Source organism: Populus nigra, chromosome 8 (genome assembly GCF_951802175.1).
Source record: "Populus nigra chromosome 8, ddPopNigr1.1, whole genome shotgun sequence".
NCBI classification, from domain to species: domain Eukaryota; kingdom Viridiplantae; phylum Streptophyta; class Magnoliopsida; order Malpighiales; family Salicaceae; genus Populus; species Populus nigra.
The window spans coordinates 17513056-17526512 of record NC_084859.1 but is presented as its reverse complement, the minus strand read 5'-3'; the positions used below and the strand labels follow the sequence as shown (position 1 = coordinate 17526512).

Below are 13457 nucleotides of genomic sequence, written 5' to 3'. Positions count from 1 at the left end.
GTTCAAGTGTCTAGTCAATCACAGGCTGCTGGAGACTGTTCCAAATTTCTCAATTCAATTCTCTCAAGTTATTAAAAAAGTTGGCTTTCAGTTCAATTCCACACCATTTATCTAGCACTTGATTCTAATTAAAAAATTGGAGGGTTTTTTTATGTTTTTCTGGGTGGTGCAAACTTCCATTCACAAGAAAGCTTCACTAGAATAAATCAAATGTACAAATACACAATGCCCTAAACCTAAATCCTCTCAGCTCCACCACAAAAAGTAACAAAACAAGCTGATTAAACATAACCATTTCACATAGCAGACCCTTTCGTTCTCACCAGGGGGGGATTATCAATACAACCTTGACCGACTAATTTTGCAGAGATGCCCCTGGGGCAGGCATGCCAACCTACCACTCTCCTCTATTTCAAACCCTGCTTACATCTTCAATGGAGATTAAACTTATAAATATACTTACAAAAAAAAAAGCATAATACCACAGCCAATTTATGTTTCAACTCTCCAGCTTCATTGTAGTCACCAATCAAATATATTCCTCTCCTGAGCATGTCAACCATTTGAGTCTGATAATAATGCAAGGACCTCACTCTCATCAAAGCCGGACTCTATGGCAAGCTCAAGCGGGGTTTTACCTTCACCATTAACAGCTCGTGGATCTGCTCCCCTGCAAATGCATTAGGACAATTTAGTAAAGCATTTCATAGATCTTAATAATGCTTTTTTTTTCCCTTGTAGGAATGCTGGACAGAGTGATGCGCATATCAAAGATGATAAGTGATAAACTGTATGGCACATGCGTGATGTAATCATGACAAGACATGGATTAGTAAAATTCACCTTGAGAGGAGCAATTTTGCAAGGAAAGGTCCGCCTCTGAGAATACAACGGTGGAGCGGTGTCTGACCTCTAGAATCGGTTGAATTTATATTCGCACCGTACTGTAAGAGGAGTTCTAGCATGCCAATGTCGGCTGTTTCACAAGCAAGGTGAAGCAAGGTACAACCATCTAGATCCTCCAAGGTCAGGCCTTCACTTGACCCTGCAAAGTTTAAAGAGCTAGTGGAAGACCTATCCAATGAATTGCCCGTTGAGTAGCTAGAGAGTTGTTCAGGGTTTGTCTGCTCTTGCAATAGCATCGCTTTAGCAAGTGTTAGGGAAGAGCTGCAAGATGCTTGCTCATACACAGCACTGACATCTGCTTCATGATGAACAATAAGACGGTATACAGCCTTCTTGTCATTGGCACGAACAGCTTCCCAGATCTGTTGGGCCACTGATTGACTATTTTGTTTGTCTCTAGGCTTGCGAACAAATACCTTTTCCGCATACTGTCATCCAAAAGAAACCAAGATTTCACTTCCAAGTTCTAACATGTCCACAATAGCTTATCCCAATCATAAAAAATAAAAAAACCATGAACAATTATCTGCAACGAAAAGAACAGATTCTAGAAGTGAAAGCTAGGGACAGTTATTAGTTAAACCTTTGCATGGATAAACTTCTCCTTTACAGAGATAGAATCGGCAGGATTGGGTTTGCCGATAAAGAGCAGCTGTGGTTTATCGGACTTGAACGAGCTTCACCAGCAGAACATTCATGAATATTAGCAACGAGTAATAGAAGTAATTATATACAGCTTGAGATAAAAGGGAATGTTTATTTCAATGATGGTTCTTTACCCTGTGGGGATGAGTTCAACCTGCAAGGCACTTCTTGATTGCAATAATTCCTCCCAGACTGAGTTAGCAAAGGCATTTCCCAGAGACTGGAACAATCTTATGACTGATGGCTCCCACACCTTGACATCGAGTGTAAGTGACCTTACCTGCAATTAAATTCAACAGATTAAGAGCTGGACCGATGAACATACAATATTAATATCACCAGTAGGAATTAACAATGGACATAACCAGAGCACCTTCAAGAATAGTGCTGTCCATAACAATCAGCATATACTCAAACCCTGTCTAATCTGCTAAGATAATTATCCAATTATACAGCAACTTTGCCAATTTATTTTAAGATGAAAGAGATAGACGCTTAGGACCAGCATACAATCTTCTGGTTGTTGATAAAGTGAAAAGTGAAAAACAGAGTAATTGACAAGTCAATCAAGTCATCCCAAAGTCTGTCCACCTAGCTAATATTCTTCAGGCTACTGAATCTGGTGTGAATGAAGGAAAATGATAGCAAACTGCTTTATTTAATGATTATTCTAACTGCTCGAAGCAGCTTTCACAGATACTGGTCTATATTGCTGTCCAACAAGCGTTTGATACCACCCACATTCTTCCAACATTAATGGCATGATGTTTATTAAGAAATAAGTATGGCTCACAAAGCAATACTGCAAAACATCAAATCTTCCAAACTTGAAAAGAAGTTTACCTTTGATATATGTACACCAAGATTACGGTGAACACCAGAACATTCAATGCAAATAAGAACTCCAAGATTTAGAGATGCCCAATCTGGCTCAGGGGCGCCGCAATCAGCACATTTATCATTTCCACAAACTCTTTGCAACACATCAATTGGCTTCTCTGCACTGGTTCGTTGCTGTTGCGAACTTCTGAATGCTCGTTCATGATGTAAGGCGGCATGGCTCCTCTCAGATGCATATTCATCAACAGCAGAAGGATCAAAATCAGTACTTTCAAATGAACTACTCTCACTGGCAGACCGATGATGACCACTTCCCAGGGGACTAGCCGAGAGACACTGAAATTTAACAAAACTACACTCATAAAAAAGTCTTGAGAATTAAAATGCCAACAATGCTCTGAATAGTTACCCTCTCAGGAGCTTGTGAGCTTAGTAGTGAAGCAATAACCCCTGTTATCTTTTCAATCCAATCCATTTGATCCAGTGCACTCTCTGCCTGCACTGACATGCATAAATAGGCATTGTTAAGGATCTATTGCAGAAAACATCCTTAATTACACAACATCTTATCCGTCCCTGCCAGAATTCAACAATGGTGATTATATTTAAAATGCAAGGCAGCTTTTACTCCCAAGCCACATGTACAAGATACATCCCACATCATACCTGCAATGTGTAGTTCTTCGTTGGTGAGATGATCCTGAAGCAAAATCGCAGATCTGACTGGTCAGCATCGACTTTGATTGTTGATGTAAGAAGGTTCACGGTGTGATGAGCAACAGACTTTTCATCATGCACTCCACCATGATAGTGAGAAGAAAGCCATCGACTTAACAATCCAGATCCAAGCTCAGAGCTGTTCCTTTGACCAGAAAGTTGACCGCCAGAACCCTATAAAACATATCAAGCATGATGAAAAAATCCAGTAGGCATCAAGAACAGAATAAACTTCAAGCACTCTATACATAAACTTATTTTTCACATAATTACTCACTGAAGGTTTGCTGCTCTGTTTACGATAGTAATAAAGCATTCCTCGGCTATCAAGAACAAAAAATCTTCTTTTCCAGTCACCTCTCAAGCTTGAGGATCGTTTTGACAGATAACCTTGTCTGATAGTTTGAACCTGAAAGTTTGCTTCTTGTTTTAGAAGTAAAATTCACCTGGAAAAGAAGGATCTGTAAAAGTTCCCTCATAGGTGTAAAAGTTCTACACACCTTCCCCTTTGCAGCGGATTGCATAACAGCCTCTATCATTTTGTGTGAACTTCTACCAATGGCTTGTATACCGTCTCCATTTGGAGATCCATTAGAACCATTGGAAGACCATCTACTCTCACGATCAATTTGTCTCTTGTACTCTTGCATCCTTTCATTGAGAGATGCCTGCTCATAGTTAGATCTTTCCCTTGATTGTTGAGCATAAGTCAAAACCTGCAAAAACAACAAGAGAAGTCTAGTTTCCATGAGTCAACTAAGAAAAGACTAGTCATTTTTTTTCTTTTTTTCTTTACCATTGTGCTTGCCCTGTGCCATGTTCACCCAAGACCTTACAGTTCAACATACAAAATTAATGACATGTAGGAAGTCCAGAAAAGTTAAAAATTAACCAAAATCAATTCCCGTCAAACAAGTTTAGGCACATAAATGCAAGTTGAATACTTAGATATTAGCTAGTCATTTGAGACAACCAACCCTGCCAAAGTCTCGCCTCTGTACACATCCTCATACTTGCCAGTCCACAAATATTTACTTGTATAAAATAGAGCCTCTTCAAAATTGTAGGGGTCACCACACCAACCTTCCTCACCATTCAAACATCCCAAAAGCTAAGATTTATATTGGAGCACAAGATTGTGAAGCTTCTAAGATGGCCAGAGCTCACATATTATTGTTGGTTGATTCTACGAAATGCATTCACAGTGTAATGGTATTAGCTTCTTTGCTGGACTGTTGGTCTCCAGGCCTGCCCTATAGAAAAGAATGAATAAGGAGAGGCCTATCGATGAATAAGCAACTCGAATACATCTCCTTTCACCACCCTCCCTTGTCAGCCCTCACTTAAATGGCAAAGTCATTTGATGACTAAAATCCAATGGAGCTTCTGAATGGCATAATCATCCTTTTATTCTTCTTCTCTTTCCTTCTTATTCTTTCTTTCTCTCTTTTTTTTTTGGCAGGAAGTATGAACAAAACATAGTCTTCCTCAAAACAATAATCAGATTTCACATATTTTGAATATAATGACATGACTATTGGAAGAGTTGACTGTAATCTACAGAAATACATAGTAATAATAAACCTGATGAATGTATGGCTCCATTTGATGCAAAAGCTCATAGCCCTACAAGCAACAAAGGTTTTACATGAGCATATGCATGATAAAGTTTAAAGCAAGTCCATAAAGTACAGAAGTACCACCATGTGTCCTACCTGTTTGAAGTAACGAAGATGTGCATCCATTGTCCCACTGACTGCTTCCAAAAATTCAAACCTCTTCTTAGCTTCGACATTAGAAATAGCAGTTACCTGGATGCAGAGTGAGCAGATTATAAAATCCAAGTTCTTGAAATATCAGAATAGGTGTTAATATTAACTATATTAAGTTTTTTTAAAAAAAGGAGTGGTAGATGAAGTAGCTAGTTTGGGTTTTACTTACTAGATTGAAGCGAGCTTGCTCAAACACAGCCCTTGCATTATGAAGCTCCTGGTATATATCAAAACTCAATTAGAAATATAAAATGGAGGATGTTCAAGATCACAGCCATAGATAAGAACCGCAGCAAAATCATAATACCTCCTCTAAAAGAATAGCCACATCAGACCTCGTGCCTTTCCTCAGTGACAGAAACTTCTCACGAGCCTGTCGCATATGTGAACATTAACTACAAACAAAAGACTATTTTGCATAGATTCAAGTATGGAACTTCATGGCTCAAGTTGCATTCTGTATATCCACCCTATTAGCAATGGCCATGTGTAAACAACTCGAACATCCCCAAAATCTAGTTAACAGTGCATGAGCAAGTCATCAACGTGATGCAACATCCATGCTACTGTGGATACTGCACATCTTGAGTTCCTATTCCACAGCTCATGGTGAAATATGTGTAACATACCAGGCCAAACAGAGCTTTGGAAGCACAAAGTCAATTATCCTTCAACAACTAAAACCTTACCTCCCAAAGCAACATAAAGTGTGTGTGTGTGTGTCTTTTCTTTTATGTGTGATGCAGCAGATTTCAGCTCAATTCCAGTTAGTGTATTGAATTTGTCGGCCTAAAAGTTGTGCAATTCAATTGCATGCTGTGTTTGACTTCACTTACCATTGCAGGTTGCAAAGATAGCTTGGGATGATAATAAACTTAACTGTAGCATTATTGCAATAGCAAAGATTTCCTTAAACTGAACAAAGACCATTATAGGTTCATCCCAACATTTCTGACTAGCAGTCAACTTCATAGTTAATGGCACTAAGAGTCTAGAATTATTCTGAAAAAATGTTAAATTACCATGATAAGTTCATTCAATCAAATGGCATCTAAAAAGATGGCAAGATATTAAAAATCTTATAAAGAGGGAAATACCTGGTCGTAAAGAAGGCTAGCCTTGTCAAAACGCTTCCTTGCTTCCTGCATTAAGAGAAGATTTTTTAAAGTAGCAATTAAACACAATATCCAGAAATTGGGGAGCATTAAAGTGTACAGACACATCAAATAAAACCATGAAAACAAATTTGCAATTTCACAACAGGGAAACCATAAAACTCCTTAGAGATCTCACAATAATCAAGAGTTGAACAAACAATTTGGAGAATGTGGATCTGATGGGAGAGAGCAGCACAGAAAGTTGGATGGCTATCAATAAATCAATCCTAAATGGTACTATATTTAAGTTACAATATAAGGAAAAGTCACATCAGAGCCTTGCAAAATTTATATTTTGCATGAACTTGGTTGCTTGGCCTTCCCCCCAGATTTGCATGACATTCATTGACCATCATAAGGAGACAATGATAGGCATTTGGCAATATTAAGTACCTTCACCTCAAGCAAATCAATGTTGACAAAGTGTAATAATCTGTCATTCAGCATATGTTCAACCTGAAAAGCAAAAGGAAAGGAGCTCAGGTCACACCAGAGAACAAAACATTTTTTTTCTTAAGAAAGAGCAAGAACTGGATCGTTTTCTCCAGATAAGCTCAATAAATGCCAGCTATTGTACCTAAAATTCTGTGTTCTATGTAGCATGGGTTCAAATACTCTATTTGAGCTCAGGATTACTAGATGCCTATGCTTTCTCCAGCTGATTATCTAGGACTTGCATTAGATGTGAAGTTCATTACAAGTTTTTATCATCAAGAAGTTCTTGTATGAATGATCTTATTTTACTGCTCTATTTGAAAAGTTATGTAGAAAGATCCCGTTTATCAGGTGCTCAAATGGGTTGTAAAGGGAAAGAAGTTGGACATGTATGCAATGGTCTTGCCCTTTGACAACAAACTTCAGCATATGAACTAAGTACAGGATTGTAACAGAAGTGACACATTTTTTGAAGTTCAATTAACTAAGCTTAAGCTATAACAATAAGAACAGAATCACTTCTAGAAAAAGAGATGTTAATGTGTCAAGCATTCAGTGCAATAAATTACAAAATGTTACCTGGGATCGGAGAACTTCTTTGTATGTCCCAATTTCTCTCAAGGCTATGGTGAATTTGGTCATAACAGGGCCTACATTAGCACAAGATGTTCGATCAATAATCTCAATAAACACAATTAAAATTTCAACACTACCAAGATTAACAGGGCGAACTAAGACATCCTACAAACTGAAATGAGCACTGCACTTGATTGGCAACAACTAATCAAGCAACAGAGAAGAAAAAGTCTTGGTGCTTGCAACTCTCCAATGACACAACAGAATAATGTCCATCATCATCTGAGCCACAACAAATAAATAGAATTTCAAGTAAAAATACCTCCAAAAGCCAAGCTAATAGGATCGTTATGCCCTCCGCCAAATGTTTCTAAAGCACTAGCAAAACCAACGTCCCCATCATATGCCTCCCCCAGCCCTTCACTGCAAGTAAGGAAAAAAGGATCACAAAGGTAAATTCTTCACAAACCCATTGCTTGTAACATAGATAAGTGAGAGAAAGAAAGAAAATGCAACTGCATATAATGCCAAACAGATTCACAGTCTTGACTAACTTGGAATATTTGAACAAACTTGACCACCTTAAAAAAACATAAATTAATATAAAAACTGTTTTATCTTTAAGCAGGGACTCTTAGTGATGAATTTCAGTACTTGGGGTGCTATGAAGAATAAGAAAAGGGACGCGGTTTCAGGTTTCAGCTATGAATTTGCATTCTTAATTTTGGGAATCATATCCCGCACTCCTGCCTATGTCTAAATAACTGGGTTCTGAAGCAAGAAAATCAAATCCAGGAATCATGAGCCCTGTAATGCATAGGTCCTTCAATTCAGGTCCACATGCAACTTGCAACTAGAAGTCTAAAAGAGTGGTGGGTAGTTTACAAATTCTTGAGTGACTGCCAACAGCTGCTAGCTTTTATTATAGTGTCAACTGATCTAAAAAAATAAGAATATAAAACATTGCAAGGAAATTCCTTCAATTAGCTAAATACTATGAATAGAGGCTTTTCTTTTTATAATGCCAATCAAAGCAAAAATCAAAACGTAGAGAACATACGTGTATTTTCTACATCCTTTGTAGAACTTTAAACTTCTCTCCCTCAATGATTCAGCATCTTCTTCCAGTGATTGTATCTGCTCCACCAAATAAATTATCAAGAGCCCGCTATACTACGGGACAAGCAATTTATTGCAAAATAAATTTGGAAAAATATAGTTTAGAGGGGAAAAAATATAAAAGGAAAGTATCAACAGGAGACATATTGGAGTAGCAATGGTAAAGCCGAATTAATAATGCAGATCTATTTTCTCCTAAATATCAGACAAATTACTAAAACAATTCAAGCACACACCACACATGATCATATTCATTCCACAAATAAAATTTCCTTTAATAAAATAACAACAGCAATAGATATTTTATTTCTCTTTCCTTGAATAGATGCCCTGTATTTAACAAAACACAATCAATTAAACGTTCTAATTCATTTTCCCTTAAATAAAATATTAAAACAACTGGAGAAATCGAAGGGGGGAAATGGACACCACTGCTACAAGTAGCTGGCAATCATCAAGGTTACTTTAACAAAGCTTCAATTCCTTACAAAAGAAGCACACGGAAAGAGAGAGAAGGCAAGAGCACAAACCTGCTTTCGAAACATAGGAGAGTCATCGAGCTTTGTGAAATGCATTTTTGATACCTCGATTCTTCACTATTAACTCTAATTAACATTCCAACAAATGCTCGATCGAACCTAACATCATCACAATTGACTTGAGATCTTGCCTTCTTTCACTCCGATCCCAGTCGCCACTTCTTAAAAATATACTAATCAAAAACTTTAGAGAGCTCTTATTTTTACATATTTTTTTATCTTCTTGCTTTTTTTGCTTGTTTGTTTATTCTGGTTTTTAAAAACCCTAGGAGAGTGAACAAAAGAAGAAGAAAGAAACCCTAGGCGAGGTAAGATAACACGAGATTTGTGTGTGTTTAAGGAAGTCTTGGAAATTGAGTGGATCTATCAAGCCACTTCATTCATTAAAACATGGAATTGTCGAACGGACAGACACACACACAACAGCACAAAAGCATAGATAAAAGCACTAAACACACCGAGTGAGAGAGAGAGAGAGAGAGAGTCTCTGTTTTTTTTTTTTTTTTTGGATTCTTTTTATTTTTCTTTTGGCCAAATTGGGACTTTACTTTTCAGTTTTGCGAGCCAAATTTAGTGGAGAGATGGCGATTTTAACAGAGTTCGAGGATTAAGATTTCCCACCAAACAACGTCGTTTCAATCTTCAAATCCAACGGTGTCGTTTAGCAGCGACCATTCGAGTAGCTTGCGATCGGTCTGAGAGCTACTGACAGTGGTTACCTTTACACGGTAAGAAAGAAGCATGGAAGACCAGTTTCATCAACGCCCTTTCAAGCGCGTGTAGTCTTCAACCAGTCAATACCAAAGTACCTAAGCAACGGAGCCAGTAAATGATAAGAAGGTGAGTTTGAGTGGAGGCTTTGGGCGTGGGGTAGAGGAGCATCGAATCTGAAAGATGCTGCTGTCGAGCACACTCAGCATGGGAAGTAGCGGGCCCCAGACAAAATTTCTCTCTTCTCTGCTTACCATTCTCGAGTGGAGACACGAAGAAAATGATAGCACCACCAGTAAGTACTGCCCCTGAAAAGGAAAAAAGAAACAAGAAAATGGATTCAAAATATTTATTACAACTTAAAAAAATTATGACAGCGATACCACTTCCTCCTTCCGTATCTTAAAAACGGAGAAGCATCCTTCCTTCCTACGAGCTGCTGGGACCCGTATACGACGACTACTCGGTGATCACGCACACCGTTGAGGCACCATGTTGTGTTTTTCAAGTGCTCTTGACAATACCCAGAAAATTACAGGACCCTCCTGTTTGTTTTTGAGAAAAAGTTTTTTTTATCAATTAAATGAAACCTCGAGATAATTATATTTTATACTCAACGTTTATATATGTTGGCATGGATTGTAAGCTACGTGAAAATAAAAGTTTCTTAACTAATAACGCAATAGTTGTTGAAGAGTGGTAATTGCATGCATTGAAATGAAAGAAAGTCCCGGTAAGTGTTTTGATATGGTACATAAACCTCCAACAAACGCGTCAATCTTGTAAGTTAAGACCTGTCATGCATATTTGACAATGTAGATCATAATCTCAAGATGTATTCAAGCAAGCATATACAAAAAGTGGCATGGAAAGTACGAGGAAAAAAAAAAGGTGATTATTCTCCCGCAAAACAAATCAAAGGAATCAATGGTGTCAATCAATTATCTCTTTTCTCTCTTCGTTACTTGATGCTGCTGCACGAGCGTGGCAGGAGTCATGTCAAAACGGAATATATATATATATATATATATTTGTTAATTGAAAGTAAGTACTGTGGTGGGTTAAGCAAAAAAAAAAGTATATGTTATTTTAGAGTCTATTAATTGATCTAAAAACACTTCACCTGCCTAGTGTGATGCTGGCTTTTTATTGGCTGTTTAGAGCATCAAATTCTAGATGGAACTAGTTGCTTGCCCTGCTTCATTGCGGTTACGGATTCGAGAAGTTAGTAATGTTTTTGCAAGTTTTTTCTAGTAAACATTAATCTCAATCTGATATAATTAAAAACAAATCTAGTTGTTGAAAATCTTAAGCGTGCTGTTTTCTTTAACATTTTAAAAAAAAGGTAGATCTTGAGGGACTTTTATCTAGTGTCATTAATCTTGGTATAGTAAATCAACCTTTGTAAACCTCAAGTTAAATTTTTTTAAAATAACATGTAATTAGAGTATATTTTAAACAAGTTTAAATGAATATTTAAAATTACACAAAATAAGATAAAATGAAATAAAAATCATTAGTAGCGGACCCTTAGGGTCGAGAATAAAATAAGTATAAATTTTCAATTACAATAGAGATTTCAAACGAAAGAAAATAATAAATAAAATAACTAATAATGTAAATCGAGGATGAGATAAACTTACAAAGGTTAGTTAAGAAATACAAATAAATTTGTTTCAATTCAGTATACGATTTTATCGAAAACTCGGAGAGTTACCTATAACTGATTAAAGAGTCAGTGGCAAAAATGTAATTTTGAGAAAAATTCCAGCCCCCTCCCTTATATTCAACCCGCTAGCCATAGATGAAAGAATGAGAGCTTCTTATTCTTTTCTTCATTGTTTTTATGCAAATTTCTTGTGTACAAACCAAGTTTAGATTGTCATATATAGATTACTGCAATTTAACTCGTGAACACAAGATTAGAGTGTTTAAAGTGAAAGAAAGTGAGGGTTGGTGAGAGAAAACAATAAAATTGAAAGAGAGAGAGGAGAAACCTGCAAGGAGAAGGCAAACTGGGTTCAAACTTATTTGGTAGGGTATCTCATACCCTTTAATAGAACAATTAAGAATAGAGTAAATTAGTGATGGTGATTAAAAATAAATCCAAGAATTAATAATGCAATACTCTAGGGCCGAACAAAATTGAGGGAATAGGAGGGAGGAAGATTTGAGTAAATGTTTTGAAATTTCATGTTGTTTTGATGACATGTGTGTGAATTATAATGGAAAGAGTGAAATTGATCTAGAAGGTAAATGTACTGTATGATTTTATTATAAGCGCATAGGTTATATTATAAAAATTTAGAAAAAATATACACCTTGATGTCAAATACTCAAGTTTATATGAACTAATATCTAAATAAATGAAAGAAATAAAAATAACTACAAGAAAGATTATTGAAATTCCAAATAGTAGGGTCGACCATGAAAATATGTTGGCAAGAGAAAAGAGTTAAATGAAATTGTGAAATAAAATGTCCAAATATATATATATATATATATATATATATATATATATATATATATGTATATATTGGTTGAAAAGTGTATTTGTGAAATATTAAAGAATTGTGCAAGAGTATGTGATAGTATTTGTTGAAAACAATATGTTTTGGATCGGTATTTGAAAAGTTTGAAAGTACTAGTTAATGAAGGTATGTATTGATCAAATAGTCAATATAGAAATGGTAAAATTATAAATGGGTAGAGATACTAATTGAAGAAATAGTTTAAAATTTGGACATGAAGAATAAGATTGATAAATGGATTGATATAAGTAACTTTTTTTTATTGGAAAAAGCACCGATAACAAGACTCTCGACGAAACAAGCAAGATTGATAGAAGAAGCAAATGGATGCTCTTTACCCTACACTTTTTATTTAAAGAATAATATCTTTAAATTATTTATCTTTATTGTGTCTTCCATCTCAAATAACAAAAACAATAAATGTAAAAGACCATAAAAGAAAAAGAAATGAGAATTATAAGAGAATTCAAAAGGGAAATCGATAAACTGAACACGTTCTATTGTGAGGAAACTTATGAGTCGGTCACATGAGTGAGGGTCACCGATTGAAAATCAATAAGCCAACCATGTAAGTGGGCATGTCGTGAGTAAATTGATAAACAGATCACATGAGTGGGGCCACCAATCAAAAATCGATAAGTTGACAATGTGAGTGAGGCTATCGTACAAAGATTGACGAGTCGACAACATAAGTGGAGATCATCGGTTGGGAATTGATCAATCGTCTATGTGAGTGGGCTTATCGTAAAGAAATTAATGAGTCGGTCACATGAGTAGGGATGATCGATTAGAAATCAATAACTCGACCCCGTGAGTGGAGCTATCACAAGGAAATTGACAAGCCGACCACATGAATACAGGTCACCAATTAAAAATTAATAAGCTAACAATACGAGTAGAGTTATCATAAGAAAATCGACGAGAGGTCATTATAAGTGTGATAGGAAAAGTAAATCACTGGAATAAGATTAATTAAAAGTGAAGAGTTAGAAAGTAATTAATATGGTCAAGGATTGATCAGGATAGAATACAAAGGAATTGTGTTGTTGATAATGATGAGGTGGAATTTATGGCAGTGATTTATATAAGTTGGAAATTATTGTATATTCTTAGACTATTTCTGTAATTTGTAATTATAGCTTTTATATATATATAATCTAGATCAAACACACAAAAAAACTAGAATATATATATATAGACTTATTTATTAAGGGTAAAATAATATTTTTAATTTAATCTATATATATTTTAATAAACACTAAACACATATAATAAATAGATTATTCTACCCTTAATTATATATATATTGAGTGTACGAATCATCAAAATTTTAGATAGACTAGGTGATGAATGGGTCGCAGTAAAGTCTGTACCCTGCCATGCTTACCAGCTACAGTAAACAAAGTTTATACATTTGTCTCTTTAAAAATATCCATCACTGTTAAAGAAAAAACGAAAGGCATATCTTCACCTTTTTACTGCTACCATACAGGATCAGCATCCGTTACG

The 13457-nt window shown here is 35.9% G+C and overlaps 1 protein-coding gene across 1 annotated transcript; it reads right to left on the bottom strand.

Moving 5' to 3' along the window:
• Positions 1-179: 179 nt before the first annotated feature.
• LOC133700379 (ADP-ribosylation factor GTPase-activating protein AGD3) lies at positions 180-9260 on the bottom strand. The gene is made up of 19 exons (XM_062123886.1): positions 8698-9260; positions 8109-8185; positions 7371-7471; positions 7052-7122; positions 6431-6493; positions 5978-6022; positions 5188-5253; positions 5050-5097; positions 4824-4919; positions 4693-4734; positions 3609-3824; positions 3386-3517; positions 3058-3282; positions 2801-2887; positions 2395-2727; positions 1686-1831; positions 1490-1583; positions 844-1334; positions 180-670 (listed from the first exon to the last, which is right to left on the bottom strand). The coding sequence occupies exons 1-19, from the start codon at positions 8740-8742 to the stop codon at positions 556-558; spliced, it is 2493 nt and encodes an 830-aa protein (XP_061979870.1). The 5' UTR covers positions 8743-9260; the 3' UTR covers positions 180-555.
• Positions 9261-13457: the final 4197 nt, after the last annotated feature.